This window comes from Ipomoea nil, unplaced genomic scaffold, assembly GCF_001879475.1.
Source record: "Ipomoea nil cultivar Tokyo-kokei standard unplaced genomic scaffold, Asagao_1.1 scaffold3321, whole genome shotgun sequence".
Classification (NCBI taxonomy): domain Eukaryota; kingdom Viridiplantae; phylum Streptophyta; class Magnoliopsida; order Solanales; family Convolvulaceae; genus Ipomoea; species Ipomoea nil.
Window position 1 is genome coordinate 1419378 of NW_017619749.1, and position 23387 is coordinate 1442764.

Below are 23387 nucleotides of genomic sequence, written 5' to 3' on the forward strand. Positions count from 1 at the left end.
AGATTAACTAAAAGCATTTACTTATTCACCAAGAAAAGAACGAATATCAGAACACATAGAGAGATGATCATAACATGCATTGTAGCCAAAATCTCAGATTGAAGGAGAGCAGAACAAAACCCAAAATCTCATATTAAAGGAGAACATGCATTACTCAAACCCCAATTTAGAACTATAATAATCAAATTCATATAATAATAGCATCAATATAAAATTGCCAAACACAAAAAACCATTCTAAATAACTCAAATAGCAAAATAGCAAAACAATCTAAATAGTATAACTCTGATCTTATCAATCTATTAAAAGAAACATATATATTGATAAAAGCTTGAAAAGAGAGAATAACAAAAACTTATCATTAATTAAATAAACTAAATAGATATACATAATAAAAGTTCAATACAAATATCTGGTAAATAATAGTACAAGCTCAATGCTTAGGAACAACATTAAAATCAAACTAATAATCATGTTTATAAATCCATAAATTCTAGAGCATGTGATAGGATTCAGGCCGGGTAAATTCTTGAAGTTGGGTAGATTCTTCCTGCAACCATGGCACTAGATATCATTGCCCTTCGAATTTTAAAGTGTAAATAAAAAAAATATATACCTACAAAAAAGAGTAATCCAAAAACTATTGAAAATATAAAATTGAGAACGCTTATAGCCTTTGTATCAATCATGTCCCATACAAAGTAACTTGTAAACAAGAGGCCAGTCAGAGACATATTGGCAAAACAAACACAATAAGGAAGTTGATAAAGTTTTGCTTCGCTAATCGTCAAGATGTCATTGTCTTCTTGACTATATTGAAACAAGGGGGTGACTAGACTCCAAACTATGCGAGCCCGTTCAAGTTGATAATCTACAGGCAACATTCTAACTTCTATCCAAACTTTTATCGTATAATATATAGTAACATAATCCCCTATACACAATAGGAACAGTGGAGATATGATGACAAAATTAAAATGTGAATATTTTATGTCATAAAAAATTTCGCACAAGATTACGATGAGCGTCGTCACACATGTAACGAAGATGCCCTGAGAAACAACATCACATACACTATGCCCGAGCCACAATTCCGCCATTGTAGGTATTTGGTTGGAAGAATATGAAAATTTATTGACTACAAAAGAGTATCCCTACAAAATTTGAATGATGTGATTTAAGTCCCATATATATATATATATATATATATATATATATATATATATATATATATAGTAGAGTTAATATCTAAAATTGTCCTCGATTATAGTGGTTTTTCTCAATTTTGGATATTAACTCATATATAGTAGAAGAAGCCAACTATAATCAAACTTAATTAAGTCAATAAGATATTTTATTTAAAGAAACCAAAATATTTTAGAATCTTTATGATTTTTCTTTAGTAATCTTCCTTTTTAATACTTGTTTTTAGGAAAGAAAATAAAATCAATTTCATATTTTGTATTTTATGAAGAGATCACCATGAATTGCGCCTCTCACAATGGTAGAGAGCTTCTGGCCTAGATTATGTATATGATTGTGATGGTAAACTTTAATTTATACTTAATAATGCAGTGGAAATGTTCTCAAAAAAATAATGCAGTGGAAATTGAGTTCGATATCACAATGTAATTGAAAGTTAGTTTTTTGTTTTTTTTTTTTAAATTTATATTGTAAGCATTAAATTAAAAAATCAGTGTGAAGCACATTGGGCTTAAATGACATGTAATGATCCTCCTATATGAGAAGTCATGAGATCGAGCCTACGTACAATGTAATAGAAAAGTATTCAAAAAAATAATAAAAAATCAGTATTACGTCTTGATTAAGTCATTTTTATAATATAAACATATAAATATTTTAGCTAAATATTTAATGTTACATTCCTATCTATATAAAATATATAAGAAATAAAAAATTTCTATTATAGTAGTGAACTGTTGGAACTGAATATTAGATATTCAACTTCAGTTCGCTTTGAATAATAACTCATGATAGATAACTCATTATTCATTCTCAGCTCATTGAATAGATGGGGGATGTTGGTGTGGTACTGTGGTGCCTCCATGGCTCCATGCCGATGCAACATGATTCTGTTTTGCTCATGTGGCTGTTGGGTAAGACCATCATACTTGCGAAAATAAAATAAATAATAAATCTTCTTAATTTTTTTATAAATAGAAGTAAAAATGTGAAAATAAAAATAAAAAATAATTGAAGAGATCAGATTGTTTTTTTTTTTTTCTAAAATAAACTTCATTAAAAAGTTATTTGAAAGATAAAAAGTGTCCAAAATATGATTGTCTAATACGTTAAATTTGAAACTAAATTTAAAACTGTTACAAAAAACAAAGAATCTATGTCTTAATGTACTGTGATAAAAACTCAACTAAAATTAATTATTTAGTACGGTATATTGTGGTCTAATAGCACCAAAGTTGACTCCTATATGGGAGGTTGCGCAAGTAAAGACGGTATTGACTATTTGTAATTCAGTAGGATTTCAAAAGTACCCATCTGCTCATTTTCTCTCGTCTACTTCAGCCATTTGGTTCGAACCGTGGTCAACCCTGTGTGTTGCCACCACGACCTTGACATATATTCTGATACTCAATTATCTATTTGGTGATCCTACAAATATAGCATTAATTCTTATTGGGTCTCTAATATATGTAGATCCCATTAAAAATAATTATCCAACTAATTTCTTCCTCCCTCCTTCCTAGAAGTTGTTGAGTTTGACAATGAGATTGAAAATTAAAGTGTGGACAAATTAATCAATGCTAATTACTTGTGTCAATTAAAGTGGGTAAGCTGATAATTTCAAATTTCATAGAAATTAACTCCCCAATAATTTTTTACTTTTAGCCAAATCCTTTTCCATCTAAGTGTTCATCAATACTTAGCTAATTATTCTTCTTGAGTTATTTGATTAATGCATGGAATACTGATGGACAGTGCTTTTCTTTTAACCCTTGAACTGAACTCAAACTGAATTGGGGTTTTATCTTTTTGCAATTCAGGTGCTTTGCTTTTTTCCCTCTCTTGAACATCTGTTCTTTTATTTTGATGTGTGTTCAATATTAGTTATTAATTAATAGAGATTTTTTCAGTTGGTTTGCAAAGAGAGTAAGAATTTCACTTTTCGGCACAGTCCGAGAATGACAATTATCAGTCTATGGGTCTCTGTTGCTTCAACGATGGATCAGAAAATACAGTGAAAGAGGCAGAGGAGAAGAAGAAGAGTCGAGAATTCTGGAATGATAAATTAATTAATTGATAATGTATAAACATTTAAAATTTGAATTTATTACATTTATTTATTTGAGACAAAAAAATTTCATGTCCAGCTTAATTGAATTAATATTAATTCAATCAATTTTGATTTCGTAATGCTAGAATCCTAATTAATTAAAGGTTTATGGGTAATAAACGGGAGGATTTTGATATTTAAATTTAAAAATTATTTAGAATCTTTTGATAACTGTTATAAAAAAAAAAAAAAGTATAACTCAAACCAACATTTTAATGATATTATAAAATTTCATTCTAACAAAGATTCTTACAAATCAATTCGTAAATTAAAAAAAAATAAAAAAATTCTAAATAATTATGACTCATAAAATAGAAAAATACCAAACATAATTTATACCTCTTCACAATCTAGTTCGGGAGCCGGATGAATTAACACCGCTATTCTGGAAGCAATGAAAATCTTTTTGTTCCGAACCTTCATTTGTGTATATAACAAATACGTGCTTACACAGAACCCTAAACTAAAAATAATTATTAAAATAATGCTAGCAGTCCTATGATCATCATCTGACTTGATCAAGCTCCATGTCAAGGACACTGCACTTTGGATGAAACACAGAGCCAAAGCTGCGAATATAACACAACAACCGAGTCCATAAAGTCTAGCTTCAGCCATACTTAAATTGCTTGCATCATCTCGTAGTGCATCACACCATCTTCCGACAATAAAACGTTGGATTATTTGTTGAACACGTTGAATTTGAGAAGTTGGAGATAACTCTTTAATTTCCCTCCCAACTTTAATTGCAAAAAAAATACTAATATACCATCCAATGGATATAAATAATAGGGGAGATAGTAGATACGAATATACCCTAGTTTCTTTATAAACTAGAAACAAAATTAGGAAAAGCATGAACATAAATGTACATACAGTTGCAATATGGACAAGTGCACACAAAAAATCGTTAAATGTGGCGGGAGAATACTCATATTGAGATGCGAGGGGAAGAGGCGGAGGAGGACGAAGATGATCTGCCATTGCACATGTAATATCTGATCTCTAACTTAACTCAAAGGTATGCACTCAAATAATGATTTGATCAAATGCGCGAAGGCTTTAAAAAGATAAGAAATAATACGGAGTATTATTATCGAATATATTTAGTTTCCTAATCATATAGTAATTCTATCTAACTTAGAATTTAATTTTGGTTAGGAATCAAATATTTTTACTTTCCATGAAATATATTTGTGTAGTAGCATTATTATACGGAGTATTCAGCATTCATTTATGATCCTTTTTTAATTCTTTTATCGTTAAATGTGACATGTAATATCTGATCTTTAACTTCTGATAAGTTTAGGAATTGAATATATTTAATTACTTTCCTAATCATATAGTAATTCTACCTAACTTGAATTTTTAGGAATCAAATATATTTACTTTAATTTCTTAAACATATAGTAATTCTACCTAACTCGGATTTATTTACTTTCCTAATCCTAATCATATACGGAGAAGTAATTTGAATTTGTTAAAACCACTAGTTAGGAAAGAATATAGTAATTCTACCTAACTCGAATTTAATTTTCGTTAGGGATTGAATATATTTACTTTCCTAATCATATACGGAGTAGTAATTTAAATTTGTTAAAACCACTAGTTAGGGAAGGATATAGTAAATCTAACTAACTTGGATTTTTGTTAAAATCAATCATTTCAAAAATTCATGACTAAATGTTGTTGTATTCAATAAGTGCAATGTGCACATTACCAATTAACCTTAGTCCTATTAATGTTATATAGTTGTTAAAGTTTGGAAAATTTATTATATAATTAGGAAATTAAATATATTAAATTCCTAAATAAAATCAAATTCTGTTTTTGGTAGAATTACTATATAATTGGGATTCTAACCAAAATCAAATCCTAAACTTATCACGAATAATAATAACAATGAGTAAATACCAGCCAAGGTCTCTCGATTTTGATGGTTTCGCCATCTGTAATCCCTAACTTTCATATTTACCATTCGTGGTCCTCCGAGTTGCGAAATCTGACATGCTACCATCCTTCCGTTAGTTCATTCTATCTTTGCCGTCAAAAGTAGGGGTAAATAAGTCATTTGTTATTGTTTTCAGCTGTGGCTTCAAGCCTTCAACCTTCAATTCCAGGGGGGAGGCCCATTGCCGGAATTGCACCCAGCCAATGCAAAATAACAATTGTAATACTAATATTAAGCAAAATTTTATTTTACTTAGTAGATTAAATCCTTTGATTCGACCATACAAATTTGAATAGACCATGAAGATTTTAGAATGAGTCCCAAAAGACCGCTTTTGAGTTATTGCTGTCAACAGTAGTAAGACTAGAGCAAAACGGAAGAAAAAAAAAGTCAAGCACAAATCAAGACGAGGTAGCACAAAACCGGCAAGACTAGGGCAGTGTTTGGGGAAGGTAATCTGAGAGGGTACAAAAAGATCCTCGTCCTGTACACCAACTATGCGGCAGGCAAAGGAAACCGGAGAAGACAAACTGGAGAAAGATGGAGAGTTGGTGATGTCCAAAGTGTTCTACCAAACGCAGCCCAAACAGTGTGGATCCTCCTCGTCATCAAGCTCAAAACAACCGCAGTGTTCTACTATAATCCTCCTTTCATTTCCTCGTACCATATCGGAAGCCATAACCCAGATACCCAATTAACCTCATCAGCTAATCCCCGCTTCGGTTGTTCATGCTGATACTTCATCCTTCATTAATCTCTCTTAAAATTCAAGTAAAGACAAATGAAAAAGAAAAATTACTTTATAGGGTGGTGATGGCTTGGTGACTTGTTGTGTGCCATAGTAGCTTTAGCTTACACAAGAAATTCAAGAAACAGAGGAGGTGGAAGTGGCGTATGTTGGGCAGAGGCATGTTGAGAGAATGAGAGGTGCAACAGACTTTCTTGTCAAGCCCGTAAGGAAGCCGTTTCGATCTGCGACACCGGTGTCGGAAAAACCTCACCGGTGCGAGCAATGGGCCAGTAAAGCTGAGGGAGGCTAGAATCGCTCAAATCAGAACCGGACGGGCTCTCGGAGCTCACATAAAACCCGGGTAGAATCGCTCAAATCGCTTAATATTTTAGCTTCGGGTAAGACCAAAGATTGAAATTGAGCTTAAAAATGCAAAAATTAGCTCTGAAACTAAATCTTGCCGGTGGACGTGCTGTGAACTACATGCGCAAGCCCGAACCCGAACTCGAAGTGCGGAAATAGAGATTTGAGAGAATCGTAGGCGAATTTGGTGCGGAATTGAAACGCATCGGAAGTGGAGGACAAGCAACGAGTTGAGGAGGAAGAAGCATTGAATGCCTTCCAGTCCGGCGATTGACTGATCGCCGAGGGGAGACTGCAATAACGGTGGCCATTGTTGGAGCTTTCGGGAGGAAGAAGCATTTAATTTCTGAATGTTTTATTTTATTTTATTTTATTTTATGGACAAATGACAATTTTATCCTTGCTTTAGACGGCTTAGACGGAAGGAATTAACGGAGGGATGGCAACAGGTCCGATTTCGCAACTCGGAGGACCACGGATGGTAAATATGAAAGTTAGGGACTATAGATGGCGAAACCATCAAAATCGAGGGACCTTGGCTGGTATTTACTCTAATAACAATATTTCCCTATATTATAATTTTTAAAGCCTTTGTGCGGGTGATGCTCATAAAACCATTATTTGGGTGCATTTGATAGTTTGAGTTAAGTTATTAAAAATTATTAAAGATATTGCATGTACAATGGCCGCAGAAGGCTCCTCCTCCCATCACATCTCAATATGTGGATTCTCTTACCAAATTATTTGACCATTTTGTGTTTGCAGTTGTCACTGTTGCATTTCGCAGAAACCAATTTTTTTTTTTTTTTTTTTTTTTTTTTTGGAAGAACAACGAAATCATGCATTAATATCGAAAAAGAGAGAGCTACAAATGAAAGGGGGAAGTTCAGTGAACCATATATAAGAAATGTTTTAGGTTCCAACTTCATCCCAATTAAAGTTGATAACTTGTTTTACATATATTATGAATATGTTAAAATGTATTAAAAGAAAATCAGAAACTTTAAAAATCTTAATTAAAAAAAAAAAAAAACAACAACAACAACAAACAAACAAATTTAGGTTAAGGTTTTTTTTTTTTTTTCTTTTTATACGTTTAATTAATCTTCTTTTGATTATTTAGAAGAAAACTTAATATTTCAATTATGTTTTCGCATTATTGGAATGATTTAGGTCTTTATGGTATTAATATTTTTTGTATTTTTTACAATGGTACAATTGTACATTACTTTACAAATATTATACTATTATTTTTTTATTAGACAAAATTGTTCTTAAATCATTGTCAGATCTGCGCGGCCTAACTACAAAGTTGTTGATCATAAATACAATTACACATGGACTCTAAAACGGTAGGACCATTTTTCAAATAATTGACAATGTTAACATTCTACTAGCTCCAATTGAATAAGTTTACACATCGAATTTTATCAATGCATAAAAACTTCTAAAGAAATTTGTAAGTTAATTTTTACTATATCATTATAACAATATCTATTGTAACCATATATTTTTAATTATTTATTATCATCTTCTATTCACAGCAATTGTAACAATTGTCATTGATCGACAAACTCTCAAAACAATTTGTTTCAACAAATAATGGAAATTTTTAAAAAAATCATTGATTTCATTATTGTTGATGAAAAGTATGTATGACACTTTGTTACTCTAATTAAATTAAATAAATTATTAACTACAACAAAAAAAAAATACATATTTATTTACCAAATATTTTATACAAATTTAATAAATATTAATATTTTGTTCAATACTTTCACATGACTACCAACGACACACATCTCACAACATATGAAACATGTAGGGGAAAAACTACTACCACTACTAAATATCAATAGGTGTTCATAAGATAAAGAGTTCATATTACAACTAAAATATCAGTCATATACACAAGACAAATCTAAAGCTTCCTACACCATAATTTCATTGCATGATGAATCCCTTTATGCTGTCACTAGTAACCTAATTGCACATGACACACTACCAATAAAAAAAAAAAGACATGTACCGGATGAAAATTAAGAAGAATTAGAGAAATTTAAAGCAAAAGTAGTATTTATTTAGACAATCGCTTTAAGACTAAGTATTTAGACTAGCATTATTACAAAGTTGCAAATATTTATTTTAGTGACAATTGTTGGAAAAAATAGCTTAAAATGGCATAAAATGACATGTTAAGTGGCTATTTTGTGGTACAATTATCAGTGGGGTCCACTTTTGATTTGGGTCGGGTCAAAATTGATTCGGGTTCTTCGTAGTGAGACGAAGAGATTGATATATTGTACGCTCAAAACAGATAATGGGTGAATGAGATATTGATTCTCAAAGTAGACCCATTTGAGTTGGAAAAATGAAGGGAAAAATTGAGCTTTTGTCCCATATTGGTTTGGAAAGAGGATTTGCGCCCCCCTTTTTATACCAGAGCTCTTTTGGAGTTTGTAGAATTGTATAGCATAGAGGCTGTCGCGCAGGGGCGGGGTGGTGCAAATCAAATTCCAACTAGAAACGAGATCGAAATGTCCTCGTGTGCGCCGGCACCTGCGGGCACAAGGCTAAGTTATGCCAAAATGGCCATGGCCGAAACTGGAAGTTTTCAGGAAATTGGTTGGCCTTGCGGGCTAAGTTATGCCAAGATGGCCATGGCCGAAACTGGAAGTTTCGGCTGGAAGTTTCGGCCTGCACGAACCTGTCCTAATTTGTGACCGTTGGGTGTTCAATTATGATGTTACAGAATTATATTAATTCTAATTTTAATCTTTGAATTGAAACTCATGTTAATGGTTGTTGTTACAGGAAGGCGGATGGGTGCCCTTAAGTGCCTAATTAAAAGCTATTTAAATCCTCCATAGGAGTTGGGCAGTAGAGATTTACATGCAACAAAAAAGTATCACTTTTGCCTCAAAACTCTCTGCTTCCTACTCTTTCTTAGCCATACTGTGTTCCTAACCTTGATTTGTTCGGCGGATTCCTTGTTTGGGTGCTCAAACATTGAATCACAACAAGTTTTATCCTGGGAAGCCTATGTCACAAAGCTCCTAGCACTTTTGGGAGGTGGCAAATAATGTTTTAAGGAAATAGTGATCGCTTGACTCTTGCTAAAAAACCAACACTAAACACTAGCCAAATCTCCATCTTTCCTTCCATATTTTCCAGAAAAAATAATAATCTTATTTTATTGAATTATTATTTATTTTTCACCAACGATATCCCACGAACAGATAATCAATATCTCATATATTATCTTGAATTTATCTCCTATATAATATTGCATTTATATACTTTGTCTTTAAAAATAATTATTGAGCATTATCTAATTCGGACAAAACGCCTAAAAAAAAATAGTTATTAAAACCATAAGAATCAAAGTTGGTGTCTGGGCTAGTCCAAATCGATAACCTGTTGTGAGAGTCCGTCGTGTAAAGATGGGAGACACCATTGTCCGCCTGCATTAAATTAGTGCTTTGGATGGACAACCTTTCATTGATATGCAAGCTAAGTCTGAAGTCCCAGCATTCCTATGCACATTCCGAGTGTTGATTTCCCCATATGGAATGTTGGTGAAACGTTGGCAGTACGAGTATCGAAATTGGGGTTTTCAGTTGCCTTAACGAGGTGGCTCAGACTGCTCAGTGAACTAGCTAGTATATATATAATTAAACAGCAAAAATTGGGCTTGTGTTTCAAGTAATCATCTTTAATTTGCAGAATATTCTGATTCGTTTAATAATCATGGTTTCATAATTACACCGAAGTAAAACAATGACTAAAAATTAGAAACAATTTACATCTTGGGAAATCAGCCGGCCTGAAGAACCCAATTAATGCAGTTGACTTTCAAACAACACAAAACTGTGCATTTACACTAAAATACCGGTTGTCCAAGTTAATTAATGTTACTTACTTATATGGTAAATATTGATTTTGATCGGTTGAAGGCCACCCTTCTATAAAAATATTAGTTGAAAAAAAAATGGTAATAACTATTTTTTGTATAAGTTTTATTTTTCTTAACAATCTTGATAAAACTCATCGCAAAGGATCTTTTATATGTGGTTTAATTTGCATGTTATATTTACATTAAAAATTAGGTTTGATTACGCTTGCCTTCTTCAACTTGTGTATATGTGATCAGACTTCAAAAAAAATAGTTATTTTTACTTCTTTAATGTTTTATAAATTATTTTTAGTTTTATTATTGAAGATTACAATTTAATCTTCTAATAATTACAAGATTTTATATTCATTTCAGTCATGTAATTTTATTAACCTTTTACTGTATTTAGCCTTTTTCAATGGTATATTGTATGTGTTTATATTGACTGACAACTCGGAATTTACGAGGCAAATTATACTGTTGATCATGGTCCAAAACGGTGCCGTTTATTTTAATGAAAAGAAACGGAACTCGGTATACGCCGTTCCTCGTAAAGTAGCTCTGTTTATATAACATATTCAGTTTCATTTTATATACACTGCAGTTTCATTTCAACACAATTATAGTTTCATTTCATTTCGATATAACTACAGTTTCATTCGAAATTATAAACTGTACTCAAATATGTGAAACTATTATTCAGTTTCATTTTATATACATTGTAGTTTCATTACAATACAATTACAGTATCATTTCAATATATCTACAGTTTCATTGGATAATATACACTACTCAAATATATGAAACTGTTGTTGTTGTTGTTGTTGTTGTTGTTGTTAACTTCTTGTTATTATTATTATTATTATTATTATTGGCACATTGGCAGTTGGTGATGAAAAAGAGGGGCGACGTTGCGAAAGGGTAACTAGAGATTTTGTTAAATTTCTTGGAACTTTTGTGCTGGCGAATGCCCTGCCTTTCTTGGGATGGTTAGATATCGAAGGGTATGAGAAAGCCATGAAAGAAGTTACTAAAGAAATGGATTCTCTTGCTGAAGAATGGTTACAAGAGCATCGTTTGAAGAAATAGGCTATGGGTGGCCACGACGAAGAAGATTTCATGGATGCTATGCTGTCAGGATTAGAAGAGATTGATCTAAATGGTTGCAGTGCTGACATCGTACGTGGTCAAATCTACTTGCATGGTATATATGTCCTCCTGATTTTTCAAATTATTTTGTTCCTGAATATATATCAAATACACAATTTTTATCAACTATATATCAACTTTTGTATGTATATCAAGGTTTTGATTGCTGGAGGAGCAGATACACCCATGGTCATGCTAACATGGGCTTTGTCTTTGATAATGAACCATGCATCCCCATGTATTGAAGAGGGCTCAAGAGGAATTAGACATGGTAGTTGGCAAGGAAAGGAAGGTGAATGAATCAGACATTGATCATTTGATGTATTTTCGAGTTATTGTCAAAGAAACATTTAGGTTGTATCCCGGTGGTCCACTTGGAGTTTCAAGAGTATTCACCAAAGATTGCACCATTATGTCTGATTTTCATGTTCCAAAAGATACTTGGCTATTCTTTAATGCGTGGAAACTCCAACGAGATCCACAAGTACGTTAATTTGGTCTAGTCCTCTTGAATTCAAACCTGAGAGATTTATCAATAGCAATAAGGAGATTGATGTTTTGGGACGGGATTTCGAGTTGATTCCATTCGGTGCTGGTAGAAGAATATGTCCAGGAACAACTAGTGCTATTCAGGTTTTGCACTTTTGGTCTTGGCTAATTTGTTACATTCTTTTGAGCTCTCAGATATTTCTAATGGAGCAATTGATATGAGTGAGACGGCTGGAATAAGCAACCTCAAAGGTACACCTCTTGAAATTTTTATAGCTCCTCGCATCTCCCCTTACCTTTATTAGCCAATTAAAAATATTAATTAATATGTTTGTGTGTGTCCGTGCATCTATGTTTACTTGGTAGAGCTTCCATGCATGGACATGATGATTTGCCAGATCTTTAATTTGTGGCATGTGGCCTTCCCAGGCTTCACATCGCAATTTATATCGTGCACCACGGCGCATATAGAATGTGCGCGCCCAGGCACAAAACGCGCCCGTTTCTTGCTGACGTCACTCCGTTCGTCTGAACAGACCAAATCTCATTATGTGTATTTAGTTAAAAGTTTATGTGTATTGTGTTATGAGTTTATGTGTATTTAGTTAAGAGTTTATGTATATTATGTTAACCAAATCTCATTATGTGTATTCAGTTAAAAGTTTATGTGTATTCAATTAAGAGTTTATGTGTATTGTGTTAACCAAACTCCATTATATTATGTGTATTCAGTTAAAAGTATATGTGTATTTATGTATTATGTTAGATTGTGTATATTCTGTTATGAGTTTATGTGCATTCGGAACAAAAGATTTTTTTTAACAATTTAACAAAACAACATTCTTTTGGGAAACGCGAGACGCATAATGCTATGTGCGTCGTGATGCACGGTATAACGATTGGCTTCACATATGTACTTAATAAGAAACTTATTATTTTGCTAATAGAAAGAGTTACGGAGTATATATTTAATACGAGCAATTCTTGCCAAGGGTGTAAAAATTGTATTTTGACGTTTACCCTTTTATCTTTTGAGGTGGTCCCGTAACATCCATTTCAGAGACTTCTTTACAAGCAGACAAGCAGAGCCATTTTCTATCTTGGGATCAACACGTACACGAAAGCTGCATGTGGTGCTTAATTTTGATAGCGTTATCTCTGAAGATATTTCTCTACTTTAGGTCAATCCAATCAAATATACACACGTATACGCCAACAATTATTATATCGTGGACCAGGATCCACAGTGCATTATAGATTCTGGTCCAATACACAGAATTCATGTTTATAATACACCGTATTTACGTTCATCATACACATACACATAAACACGATATAATGAACATGAATTTTGTGTGAGTTAATTTCATTTTTGGTCCTATGATTATTGGTGTGTTGTCGATTTCAATTCACAACTTTCAAAACTAACAATTTAATACCCTAACTATTCAAATTTTTTCAATTTTGCAGCCAATAGTCACCAATTTTTATCTATATCCCACATCCTCTGTATTAATTCAAACAGTGGCTCACAAATTAACTTTCATTTTAACACTGAATTAAAATATTTCAGCGACAATTGACCGACAATTTGACTGGTCTGACTAAAATTGATAAAAATTAAATAGTTATGGTACTAAATTGTTAGTTTTGAAAGTTGTGGACTCAAATTTACAACATCCAAATAGTCATAGGGTCAAAAGTGAAATTAACTCTTTTGTGTATTATATAACTGAAAACATAAACACTTAACATAATACACAGAATTCATGTTCATATATATAGTGTTTATGTATGTATATTAAAAACATGAATTTTTTGCATTATAAATATAAATTTTATGCATTATAAAGTCAAATTCTGTGTATTGAACAATATAATTTGCCATACGCCAATGGCGGAAGTTAGTGTATATATGGCGGAAATTAACCAGCCATTAAAGTAGCAGATTTAATCCTTATCCCCCATATCCCCCCAGTTCTCTGTTAGATGTAGAGATCATAATGCCATAAAACTGATAAAAGAAATAAGAACAAGATTGCTGCATTTTGCCCAAAATTATCATATCAGTAGAAAGGAAGCTGGCAGCTTCCTACCATGTTTGCCGAAATGATCCAAAAACTACATGCTGCATTTGCCAAGATGATTCAAAAAGGACAAAAAAAAGAGGTCATCTTAGATTAGTGCTAAAATGAAGTTAATTAACAGGCCGGAATGATCTTCACATCCACCATCAAACAGTAAGAAGTTGGGCGAGGAACGAAGCGAAAGCTGCAGACATCTCTTTCCTTAAGATCATAGTGCGTGGCAAATTCTTTCCAGCCATCATAAATGCATGCATAGTCTCCCGATGTCTTACCATATACATATGTTCTAAGTTTGGCTGGCCAGAGTTTACCACAGGGTCCTCTAAGAGTGATGCTTGTGCTCATCAAAAGATTGTTTGATGTACAAAACTTCCGTGGAATGTGCTGCAAATTAAAGTTCACACTAATACAACTTAGTACTAATATCATAAAAATGTTTGGGAAAAATAGTGCTCAAACAATGAGTAACATCCTCACCATGTAAGGAGCCCTACTGCGTACATTGTATGCTTTTATGGTGGTTGTAAAGCAACTAGAATTTTCTTGCCCGGTACACAAACTCTTTCCTCCTACAACAAACAACAGTAATCAACTTTTTTTGGAGTTCTCTTACATGTACTCTCAAATCTTATTCCCTAAATTTTATTATGGCGAATTCTGATAAGCTACTTTTTTTCATGTGTGTCCCAATATAAGTGTCTTTGTGTGTGGTGAATTCTGATAACCCACCTTCACTGTCATTGCTGCTGGTTTCTGGGTTGACATGGACATTTTTCTGGCAACAAGTTTGGTCAAACAGAACGACACTGAAATGAAAACTGTCCATGTGTTCAAACACGGCGAAATCTCCAAGAGATATGCCATTTTGACCCACAAAATCATCCCACCCCTCTGTGAAACAGAGCCTTTGATCTTTGCCTTCTTGGATTTTAACTTTGAAGCTCCCATTTTGGCCTGTTAACACCACTTCTTCCGGCTTTTTTTCACCAAGCTTCTTACACAAAATGGGCGGCAGGTTCTATGCAGCAATTAAGTAGAGAAAATTATAAAACAAAGCATCACATAAAGAGAAGATCCTAGGAAAAAGAATGAAATAGGATAGAGAACAGCATACATACGAGTCTGGTATGGAACCCTGGCCTCATAACCTTGAAGAAGCGCCAACCAATTGGAAGATTGGAAGAGAGAAACTTGGAAGTAACAGGTCGCTTTCTTGAGGTTCCAGCACCGTCAGAAGGGGTTTGCTCATTAACTTCTTGACCTAGATCTTGCTTAGGATCATCACCCATTTCAAGACTTGCAGATGGGGTTTCTTCAACTGGGACGTTCCAATTGAGGATAGCCGGAAAACACGATCAAGTAATCTATAAAGGCTGCGGAAATTGGACACCGTTGAAGTAATCTCTCAAAGCTCCGTGGCTATCAATAAATATAAAAAATCTTTAAGAATAAGAAGATGATTTCAGATACTAAAAGAACAAACCAGATCAAGTGCCTTCCTATGAGGTTTTAAAACATGTTCTTCAACATAGTAGTTTAAAAGGGACTTACATATGCAGACACCAACCATTGCTTTAATATTGGTGAAGGATTCTAAAACGTCTGATTTGCAATTAATATTGTCCTGCCCAACAATCAGATTGCTGCCCTGCTAATTGGTAGGGAAAATGGTAGGTGTACTCTCAATTTGTACACTCAGTCACTCATGCACAAAATTTTAATATAGACACTTGTATTGAGATCCATATAAAAAAACAGTTTATCATATACCGCCACATCATGGAGTAAAATTTAAAGAGTAAGATTAGGAAGTATATGTAGTATAACTCAATTGGTAGAAACTTTTTTTTTTAAGTCAGACCACGAAATGTCCTGAGCAGCTCTAATTGTTGGAGACATCTTTAAGTCAGTAACATTGCACTGGTTCGAGATTAATCTCGGTTCGTACCGGACTGACTCCTTAAAACTCCCGATCTTTTTTAAGGGATAAGAGTGCACGGTCACTCACACCAACCGAGCTGGTTTAAACGGTAAAAACTTTGAAATAATTAAACTAATAATCATATTTATAAGTCTATCAATATTAGATCGAATAGGTGTTATGGTTTAGGGTGAACTCTTGATGTTGGTGGACTTTTCCTGCAGCCATTATGATAGAAATTATTTTCCTTCCTATCTTAAATTGTAAATAATATATATATATATATATATATATATATATATACCCACAAAAAAAGGACACTTGTATTTGTTGTGTCAATCCTATCTTGTCCAAAATAACTTGAAATAAAGATGTAACCCACATGCCAAAGAAACACACTAAAGAAGTCTTCTCCAACATGGCAAAATCCTTTTGGAGGTATATAAGTATAAAACTATAAAATCTAAGCATCATGGGATTCATGGCATTAAAATTTAAAATGACCTTATCTGACACAGAAGACAGAGAAAGTCCTTTTCATCCACAAATTTGGGATGTTTAACCAGCCATTAAAGTAGCAGTTTCATCCCCCAATTCTTTGTTAGATAAATAGATCAGAATGCCATGTAAAAACAAAAACGAGAACATGCAAGATTGCTGCATTTTAATTTGCCCAAGATTATCTGGCAGCTTTAAAGTAGCAGCCTCAATCCTCATCCCCCATTCTTTGTTAGATGAAGAGATCAGAATGTCATGAAACTGATAACAGAAATGAGAACAAGATTATTGCATTTTGCCCAATATTATCATATCAGTAGAAAGTAAGCTGGCAGCTTCCTACCATGTTTGCCAATATGATCCAAAAACAAACCAAAACCACACGCTGCATTTGCCAAGATGATTCAAAAAGGACCAAAAAAAAAGAGGTCATCTTGAACTAGTGCTAAAGTGATGTTAATTAACAGGCCGGAAGGATCTTCACATCCACCATGAAAGAGTACGAAGTTGGGTGACGAATGAATCGAAAGATGCAGACATCTCTTTCCTTAAGATCATAGTGCATGGCAAATTCTTTCCAGCCATCATAAATGCATGCATAGTCTCCCGATGTCTTACCATATACATATGTTCTAAGTTTGGCTGGCCAGAGTTTACCACAGGGTCCTCTAAGAGTGATGCTTGTGCTCTTCGAAAGATTGTTTGATGTACAAAACTTCCGTGGAATGTACTGCAAATTGAAGTTCACACTAATACAACTTAGTACTAATATCATAAAAATGTTTGGAAAAAATAGTGGTCAAACAATGAGTAACAGCCTCACCATGTAAGGAGCCTTTCTGCGTACATTGTATGCTTTGATGGTGGTTGTAAAGCAACTAGAATTTTCTTGCCCGGTACACAAATTCTTTCCTCCTACAACAAACAACAATAATCAACTTTTTTTTTTTTTTTTGGAGTTCTATAAACTACTTTTTTCATGTGGACATAAGTGTCTTTGTGTGTGGCGAATTCTGATAACCCACCTTCACTGTCATTGCTGCTGGTTTCTGGGTTGATATGAACATCTTTCTGGCAACAAGTTTGGTCAAACAGAATTACACTGAAATGAAAACTCCCCATGTGTTTAAACACGGCGAAATCTTTAAAAGCTATGCCATGTTGTCGGACAAATTCATCCCACCCCTCTGTGAAACAGAGCATTTGATCTTTGCATTTTTGGATTTTAACTTTGAAGCTACCATTTTGACTTGTTAACACCACTTCTTCTGGCTTCTTTTCGTTAAGCTTTTCACACATAATTGGTGGCAGGTCTACATATGCAGCAAGTAAAATTTCCAAACAAAATAAAAATAAGTAAAACATCACATAATAAGAGCTGATCAATCCTAATAGGAGAGAGAACAGCGTACGAGTCTGGTTTGGAACCCTGGCATCATAACCTTGAAGAAGCGCCAACCAATTGGAAGATTGTGTTCCATTTCAGAAGGAGAGAAATTTGGTGCTTAGATATGGCGGGCCTGTTGTTTCTCAAGAGTTATATATATTGCAATGGAAATAAGCTCAACAAAATATAGCTAGATTAATGTATCAAGTAATCAAGCTTAGCTTGGAAGCATTTGTTGGTCATTAAAGAAGAGCTAGAACAGCTAAATAGGTAGCCAGGCCACCAGGTTTTCTGTCTCATCACTGTCAGTTGATGGATTAATACAGAGGTCCAATTAATACAGCTAAATATGAAATGCAACAAAAAAAAAATTGTTTACATAAAGTTAGTAATGGGTATATTTTACTTCACGTATAATACAAATAAAAACAAACTCTTTCAAAAAATAAAAATAAGTTTTTAATTAAAGTAAAAATAAATGAAAGTTAAACTTTCAGATGAGAAATTTATATGCCCTACATATAATGTCTTCCTGTCCATTAAAAATAATAATAATACTTCAGTTTTGAAATTGTTTTTCCTTCATATGCTTTTTATATGATTGATTTTTAATTTTTTATTAGAGACGTGTTCTCTGAATGTTATATATATAATTTATCAGTATTAATTCTGATAGGATCTCTCAGTAGGTCCTATGAAAATAATTATCCAATTGGTGAATATTGGATGTGAATAGTGCAATTTGCCTCCCCAGCTCCCTAATGTCCTGTGTTATTGGCAATAATCAAAGTCTATGCATATATCGAAGAATAAGGTAAATGGCAAAGCAAACAATTGAACAAACGGACAAACACAAAAGCAATGTCTCTGATAAGATACGCCAAAGGTAATGTTCAGATGTTACTTGGCAGTTGGCACAATATAATGCCACAAAAAAAGAGAGTACCAGCACGCAAAATTAAGTCAAATGTCACATGCTACATAAGCATTCCTTCGCCTTCATACACAAAAATTAAAGATACCCGCTGAAAGCATCTCTCAAACACGTGTCACCTTCTTCTTCTCCTTCAGCCATGTCCTAAAGAGAGATTTGGACTTGTGATACGAGAAGATATTTACCTCTGAAGCTTTTCTGAGAACTTTGGCACGACCCAAAGCAGTATTACGCAATACAACATCACAGAATGCTTGGGTAATTGGAGCAACCTTAGTGGCATCCTCTCTTGCCTTGTCAATTTCAGCCTTTTCTTCAGGACTCAATGGTGGGAGTTCATAGACGCTGGAGTAGAGGTGAAACCTCCATGGATCATCCAAAATCCTCTGAGCAACAGAGTAGATGGTACTATCATCGAACGCAATGCCACTCTTAATTTCCGACCACCATCCTTTAGCTTCCATTGCCTGCAGAACAGCATAAGTTGTAGTCACCAAAGCTTGACCAGCAGGAGCATATTTCATCCTGATCTTGAAAACACCGGGCACATTATTAGTCTCTTTGTGTTGGATTAATGCTTGCTTCGGGCGCAGTACACCGATCCACCGGAAGGCAGGGCCATATAGTACATCTTCAGGCAGGTACTTTAAATGATCAGCTATTCGTGTGGCAAGTGCTAATTTATTGATCTTTGCTGTATAATCTGCAGCAGTGGAAGAGTTATAGCATGAGCCGTATGTTCTGAAGTAGAATTCATAGAAGTAGGGAATGAATCCAGTGAGGGCCCAAGCAGGTTTATGGTATTTATCATAATACGATTTGTCGGCAGTGAAGACTGTGAGATAGTCGTTAGGAGGTTTGCAGTATTTGACGTCTTTCTGAGCCGCAAACCATCCTGCCTCAAAGGAGCAAGCACGTAGTACAGCCCATTTGATAGAATCCTCGGCATTAGAAGCTGGATAATACTTGGCATATTGTCTCTTTGCCAAAGTGTAAATGGCAGGAATCATCATGTCATGACAGTGATAAGTAGCCGTGCCAATATCCTTTAGCTCACAAACATGTGGTTCCACATTTGAAGGGCAAAGGAACCAGAGATCTTCATCCGTACTTCCAAGGGCATTAAGCTCAGCATTGTAGCAAGGACCATTATTGGGACCAATCATATCATATAGTGCCTCAAAGAAGCCGTTAGGCAGAGCATCAGGAGTGGGAGCTTGGCCCACAGGAATCCTTACATTGTTAATACCAAGAAAGCCTTTAAAAGACTGTCTCTCAATAACAGTGCCAGAATTGTCTCTTGCCCTATCACCTAAAATAAGTTTCCTAAATTCTAAAGATGATAAAGAAGCAGGTCGCTTTCTTGAGGTTGCAGCAGCGCCAGAAGGGGCTTGCTCTTTAACTTCTCGACCTGGATCTTGCTGACCGGGGAGATTACTAGCAGATGGAGGTGAAGGGGGGAGGCCAGATGGAGCAGTAGTACCTTTCTGAAGATTGGAAGGTCCGGTGTCTGCATTAGGATCATCAGCCATTTCAAGACTCGCACATGCTCAACTAGCAGTTGGGGTTTTGAACACACCAATAGACCCAATGCAGACAGCGGAACTATATATATAGGTGAAGGAATATGCGGGCAGACACCAACAATTGCTTTAATTAGACAATATTTACATTGGTGAAGGAATCTAAAAGTCACCTAAAAAGTCTGATTTGGAATCAATATTGGCCTGCCCAACATTTTCAAACTGTTCCAATGTCCAATGCTTTGGAATTGAATAAATTATAAACCAATTACTCAAAACCCAATTTAGAACTTGGAAGTTTCTAAGTTTACAAAAGGGACATGGTTTTAAAAATATCAGAAGAGATAGGATTGAAACCCGTTGATAGAAGAGATGAAGGAAAGCTCAACTCACGCCTAAGTTATTACGTTAGGCCTTGAGTTCAATGTAGATGCTTACTTCATTTATTGGCTACAAGTACTATATTAAAAAGGTATCCCTAAGGAAAGTATATACTTGGTCTGCATTGTAATAGAGATGAGTTTTACTCTTAATTGATCTTTTGAAAAAAATGTTTGGTGCAGGGCATGAAATAAAAGATCAACCTATGTGAGCATGAAGTGTGGCCGCTTCAACAAGTTTGGGTTTGGCTTGGATATGCTTATGAATAGATACGGACACAGATCCTTTAATAGTGTCAAGTTATTTTGAACTGTAGTTACTGTAAAACTCGTCTGTATTATATCTACGTTTCTTCAAAGAGACTGCATGATTCAAGGTTCGTCCATCACTGCAATCCGAATTAATGTAACGCATATAATACTATATGAAAGTCCAATCTCTAAGACACTTTTATTTATGCATGAGTTTTGGATTTATCTTGGTACAGTATTAATTTTTACTATATAAATGGAGGAGGAATGTTGAAAATTTATATAGTAATGAAGATTAATATTTCAGACGGATTACCATGAAAGCTTAAAATAATATTTGGAGTTGAGGGATTATAAATATTATTTTAGTTTGGTAGAAAGTTAATTGGAGAATGAGTTTGCAAGACTCTGTCTATTCCCGACATTGGGGATTATTCAATTACTCAAAACCCAATTTAGAAACTTGCACGTTACTTCAATTACTCAAAACCCAATTTAGAACTATAATAATCAATAATCAAATTCATATAATAGCATCAATTTAAAATTGCCAAACACAAAGAACCATTCTAAATAACTCAGATAGCAAAAAAATCTAAATAGTATAACTCTGATCTTATCAATATATTAAAAGAAACATATATATTGATAAAAGCTTGAAGAGGGAGACTAACAAAAACTTATCATTAATTAAATAAACTAAATAGATATACATAATAAAAGTTCAATACAAATGTCTGGTAAATAATAGTACATCCTCAATGCTTAGGAACAACATTAAAATCAAACTAATAATCATGTTTATAAATTCATAAATTCTAGAGCATGTGATAGGATCGGATTCAGGCCGGGTAAATTCTTGAGGTTGGGTAGATTCTTCCTGCAACCATGGCACTAGATATCATTGCCCTTCGAATTTTAATTTCTAAATAGAAAAAATATATACCTACAAAAAAGAGTAATCCAAAAAATATTGAAAATATAAAATCGAGAGCGTTTATAACCATTTCGTCAATCATGTCCCATACAAAGTAACTCGTAAATGAGAGGCCAGTCAGAGACATATTGGCAAAACAAACACAATAAGGAAGTCGATAAAGTTTTGCTTCGCTAATCGTCAAGATATCATTGTCTTCTCGGCTATACTGAAACGGGGGGTTGACTAGATTCCATACTATGCGAGCCCGTTCAAGTTGATAATCTAAAGGCAACATCCTAACTTCTATCCAAACTTTTATCGTATAATATATAGTAACATAATCCCCTATACACAATAGGAACAATGGAAACATGATGACAAAATTAAAATACGAATATGATCGGACATAAAAAATTTCATACAAAATTACGATGACCGTCAGACATGTAACGAAGATGCCCTGACAAACAACATCACATACACTATGCCCGAGCCACAATTCCGCCATTGTAGGTATTTAGTCGGAAGAATATGAAAATTTATTGACTACAAAAGAGTATCCCTACAAAATTTGAATGATGTGTTTTAAGTCCCATATATATAGTAGAAGAAGCCAACTATAATCAAACTTAATTAAGTAAATTAGATATTTTATAAGTCAATAAGATATTTTATTTAAAGAAACGAAAATATTTTAGAATCTTTATGATTTTTCTTTAGTAATCTTCTTTTTTTAATACTTGTTTTTAGGAAAGAATATAAAATCAATTTCATTTTTGTATTTTATGAAGAGATCACCATGAGGCTTCTGGCCTAGATTATGTATATGATTGTGATGCTAAACTTTATACTTAATAATGCAGTGGAATGTTTTCAAAAAAAAAAAATAAAAATAAAAATAATGCAGTGGAAATTGAGTTCGATATCACAATGTAATTGGAAGTTAGTTTTTTTTTTTTTTTTTTTTTTTTTTTGTTAAGCATTAAATTAAAAAATTAGTGTCAATCACATTGTGCTCAGATGACATGTAGTGACTCTCCTATATGGGAGGTCATGAGATCAAGCCTCAGTGGATGTATTTTTTACTCTTTGTGCTTCAATTGGTTGAGAAAGTATGTTTGAATAGATATTATAATGTAATAGAGTCAGTAGCATTCAAAAAAAAAAATCAGTATTACACTATTACGTCTTGGTTAAGTCATTTTTATAATATAAACATATAAATATTTTAGCTAAATATTTAATGTTACATTCGTATCTATATAAAATATATATAAAAATAAAACTACAAAAGTTCTATTATAGTAGTGAACTGCTCGAATTGAATATTAGATATTCAAATTCAGTTCGCTTTGAATAACTCATGAATAGATTGACTCATTATTCATTCTCATTGAATAGATAACACAAATATAGCATGTTCAAATGAATAATTATTTTAATTGAATGGATTATTTACTTTGTTCTTAATTAAAAAAATTTAACGCATTAAATCAAAGATACAGTGTTTTCATAAGATTAACCGTGTGGCAAATTTATGAACTTTATATATAATATATATAAAAAATAAAAAATTTATATTAGATTACTGAACTG

At 33.5% G+C, this 23387-nt stretch overlaps 1 protein-coding gene and 1 pseudogene across 2 annotated transcripts; one reads left to right on the forward strand and one right to left on the reverse strand.

The window, feature by feature from the left end:
- The first annotated feature begins 2032 nt into the window (after positions 1 to 2032).
- On the forward strand, positions 2033 to 12195 carry LOC109169784 (annotated as a pseudogene).
- Positions 12196 to 13936: 1741 nt separating this feature from the next.
- LOC109170388 (B3 domain-containing protein REM9-like) lies at positions 13937 to 15618 on the reverse strand. 2 transcript variants are annotated; one of them, XM_019319480.1, is made up of 5 exons: positions 15529 to 15618; positions 15096 to 15396; positions 14707 to 14995; positions 14455 to 14546; positions 13937 to 14361 (listed from the first exon to the last, which is right to left on the reverse strand). In XM_019319480.1, exons 2-5 carry the CDS (start codon positions 15264 to 15266, stop codon positions 14092 to 14094), a joined length of 822 nt encoding a protein of 273 aa, XP_019175025.1. In that variant the 5' UTR covers positions 15267 to 15396; positions 15529 to 15618; the 3' UTR covers positions 13937 to 14091. The 2 variants fall into 2 exon arrangements, with proteins under 2 accessions (XP_019175025.1, XP_019175026.1); XM_019319481.1 differs by lacking the exon at positions 15529 to 15618 and adding an exon at positions 15461 to 15528 and having other exon boundaries at positions 15096 to 15350.
- Between the last annotated feature and the right edge of the window lie 7769 nt (positions 15619 to 23387).

Bases quoted from the DNA above. Each gene is read 5' to 3' on its own strand.
- LOC109170388 (XM_019319480.1), bottom strand. From the start codon at position 15,266: ATGGGTGATGATCCTAAGCAAGATCTAGGTCAAGAAGTTAATGAGCAA. The intron at 14,996-15,095 runs GTATGTATGCTG...ATTGCTGCATAG, and splicing joins CAGGGTTCCATACCAGACTC to AACCTGCCGCCCATTTTGTG. The intron at 14,362-14,454 runs GTGAGGATGTTA...TTTAATTTGCAG, and splicing joins GCAGTAGGGCTCCTTACATG to CACATTCCACGGAAGTTTTG.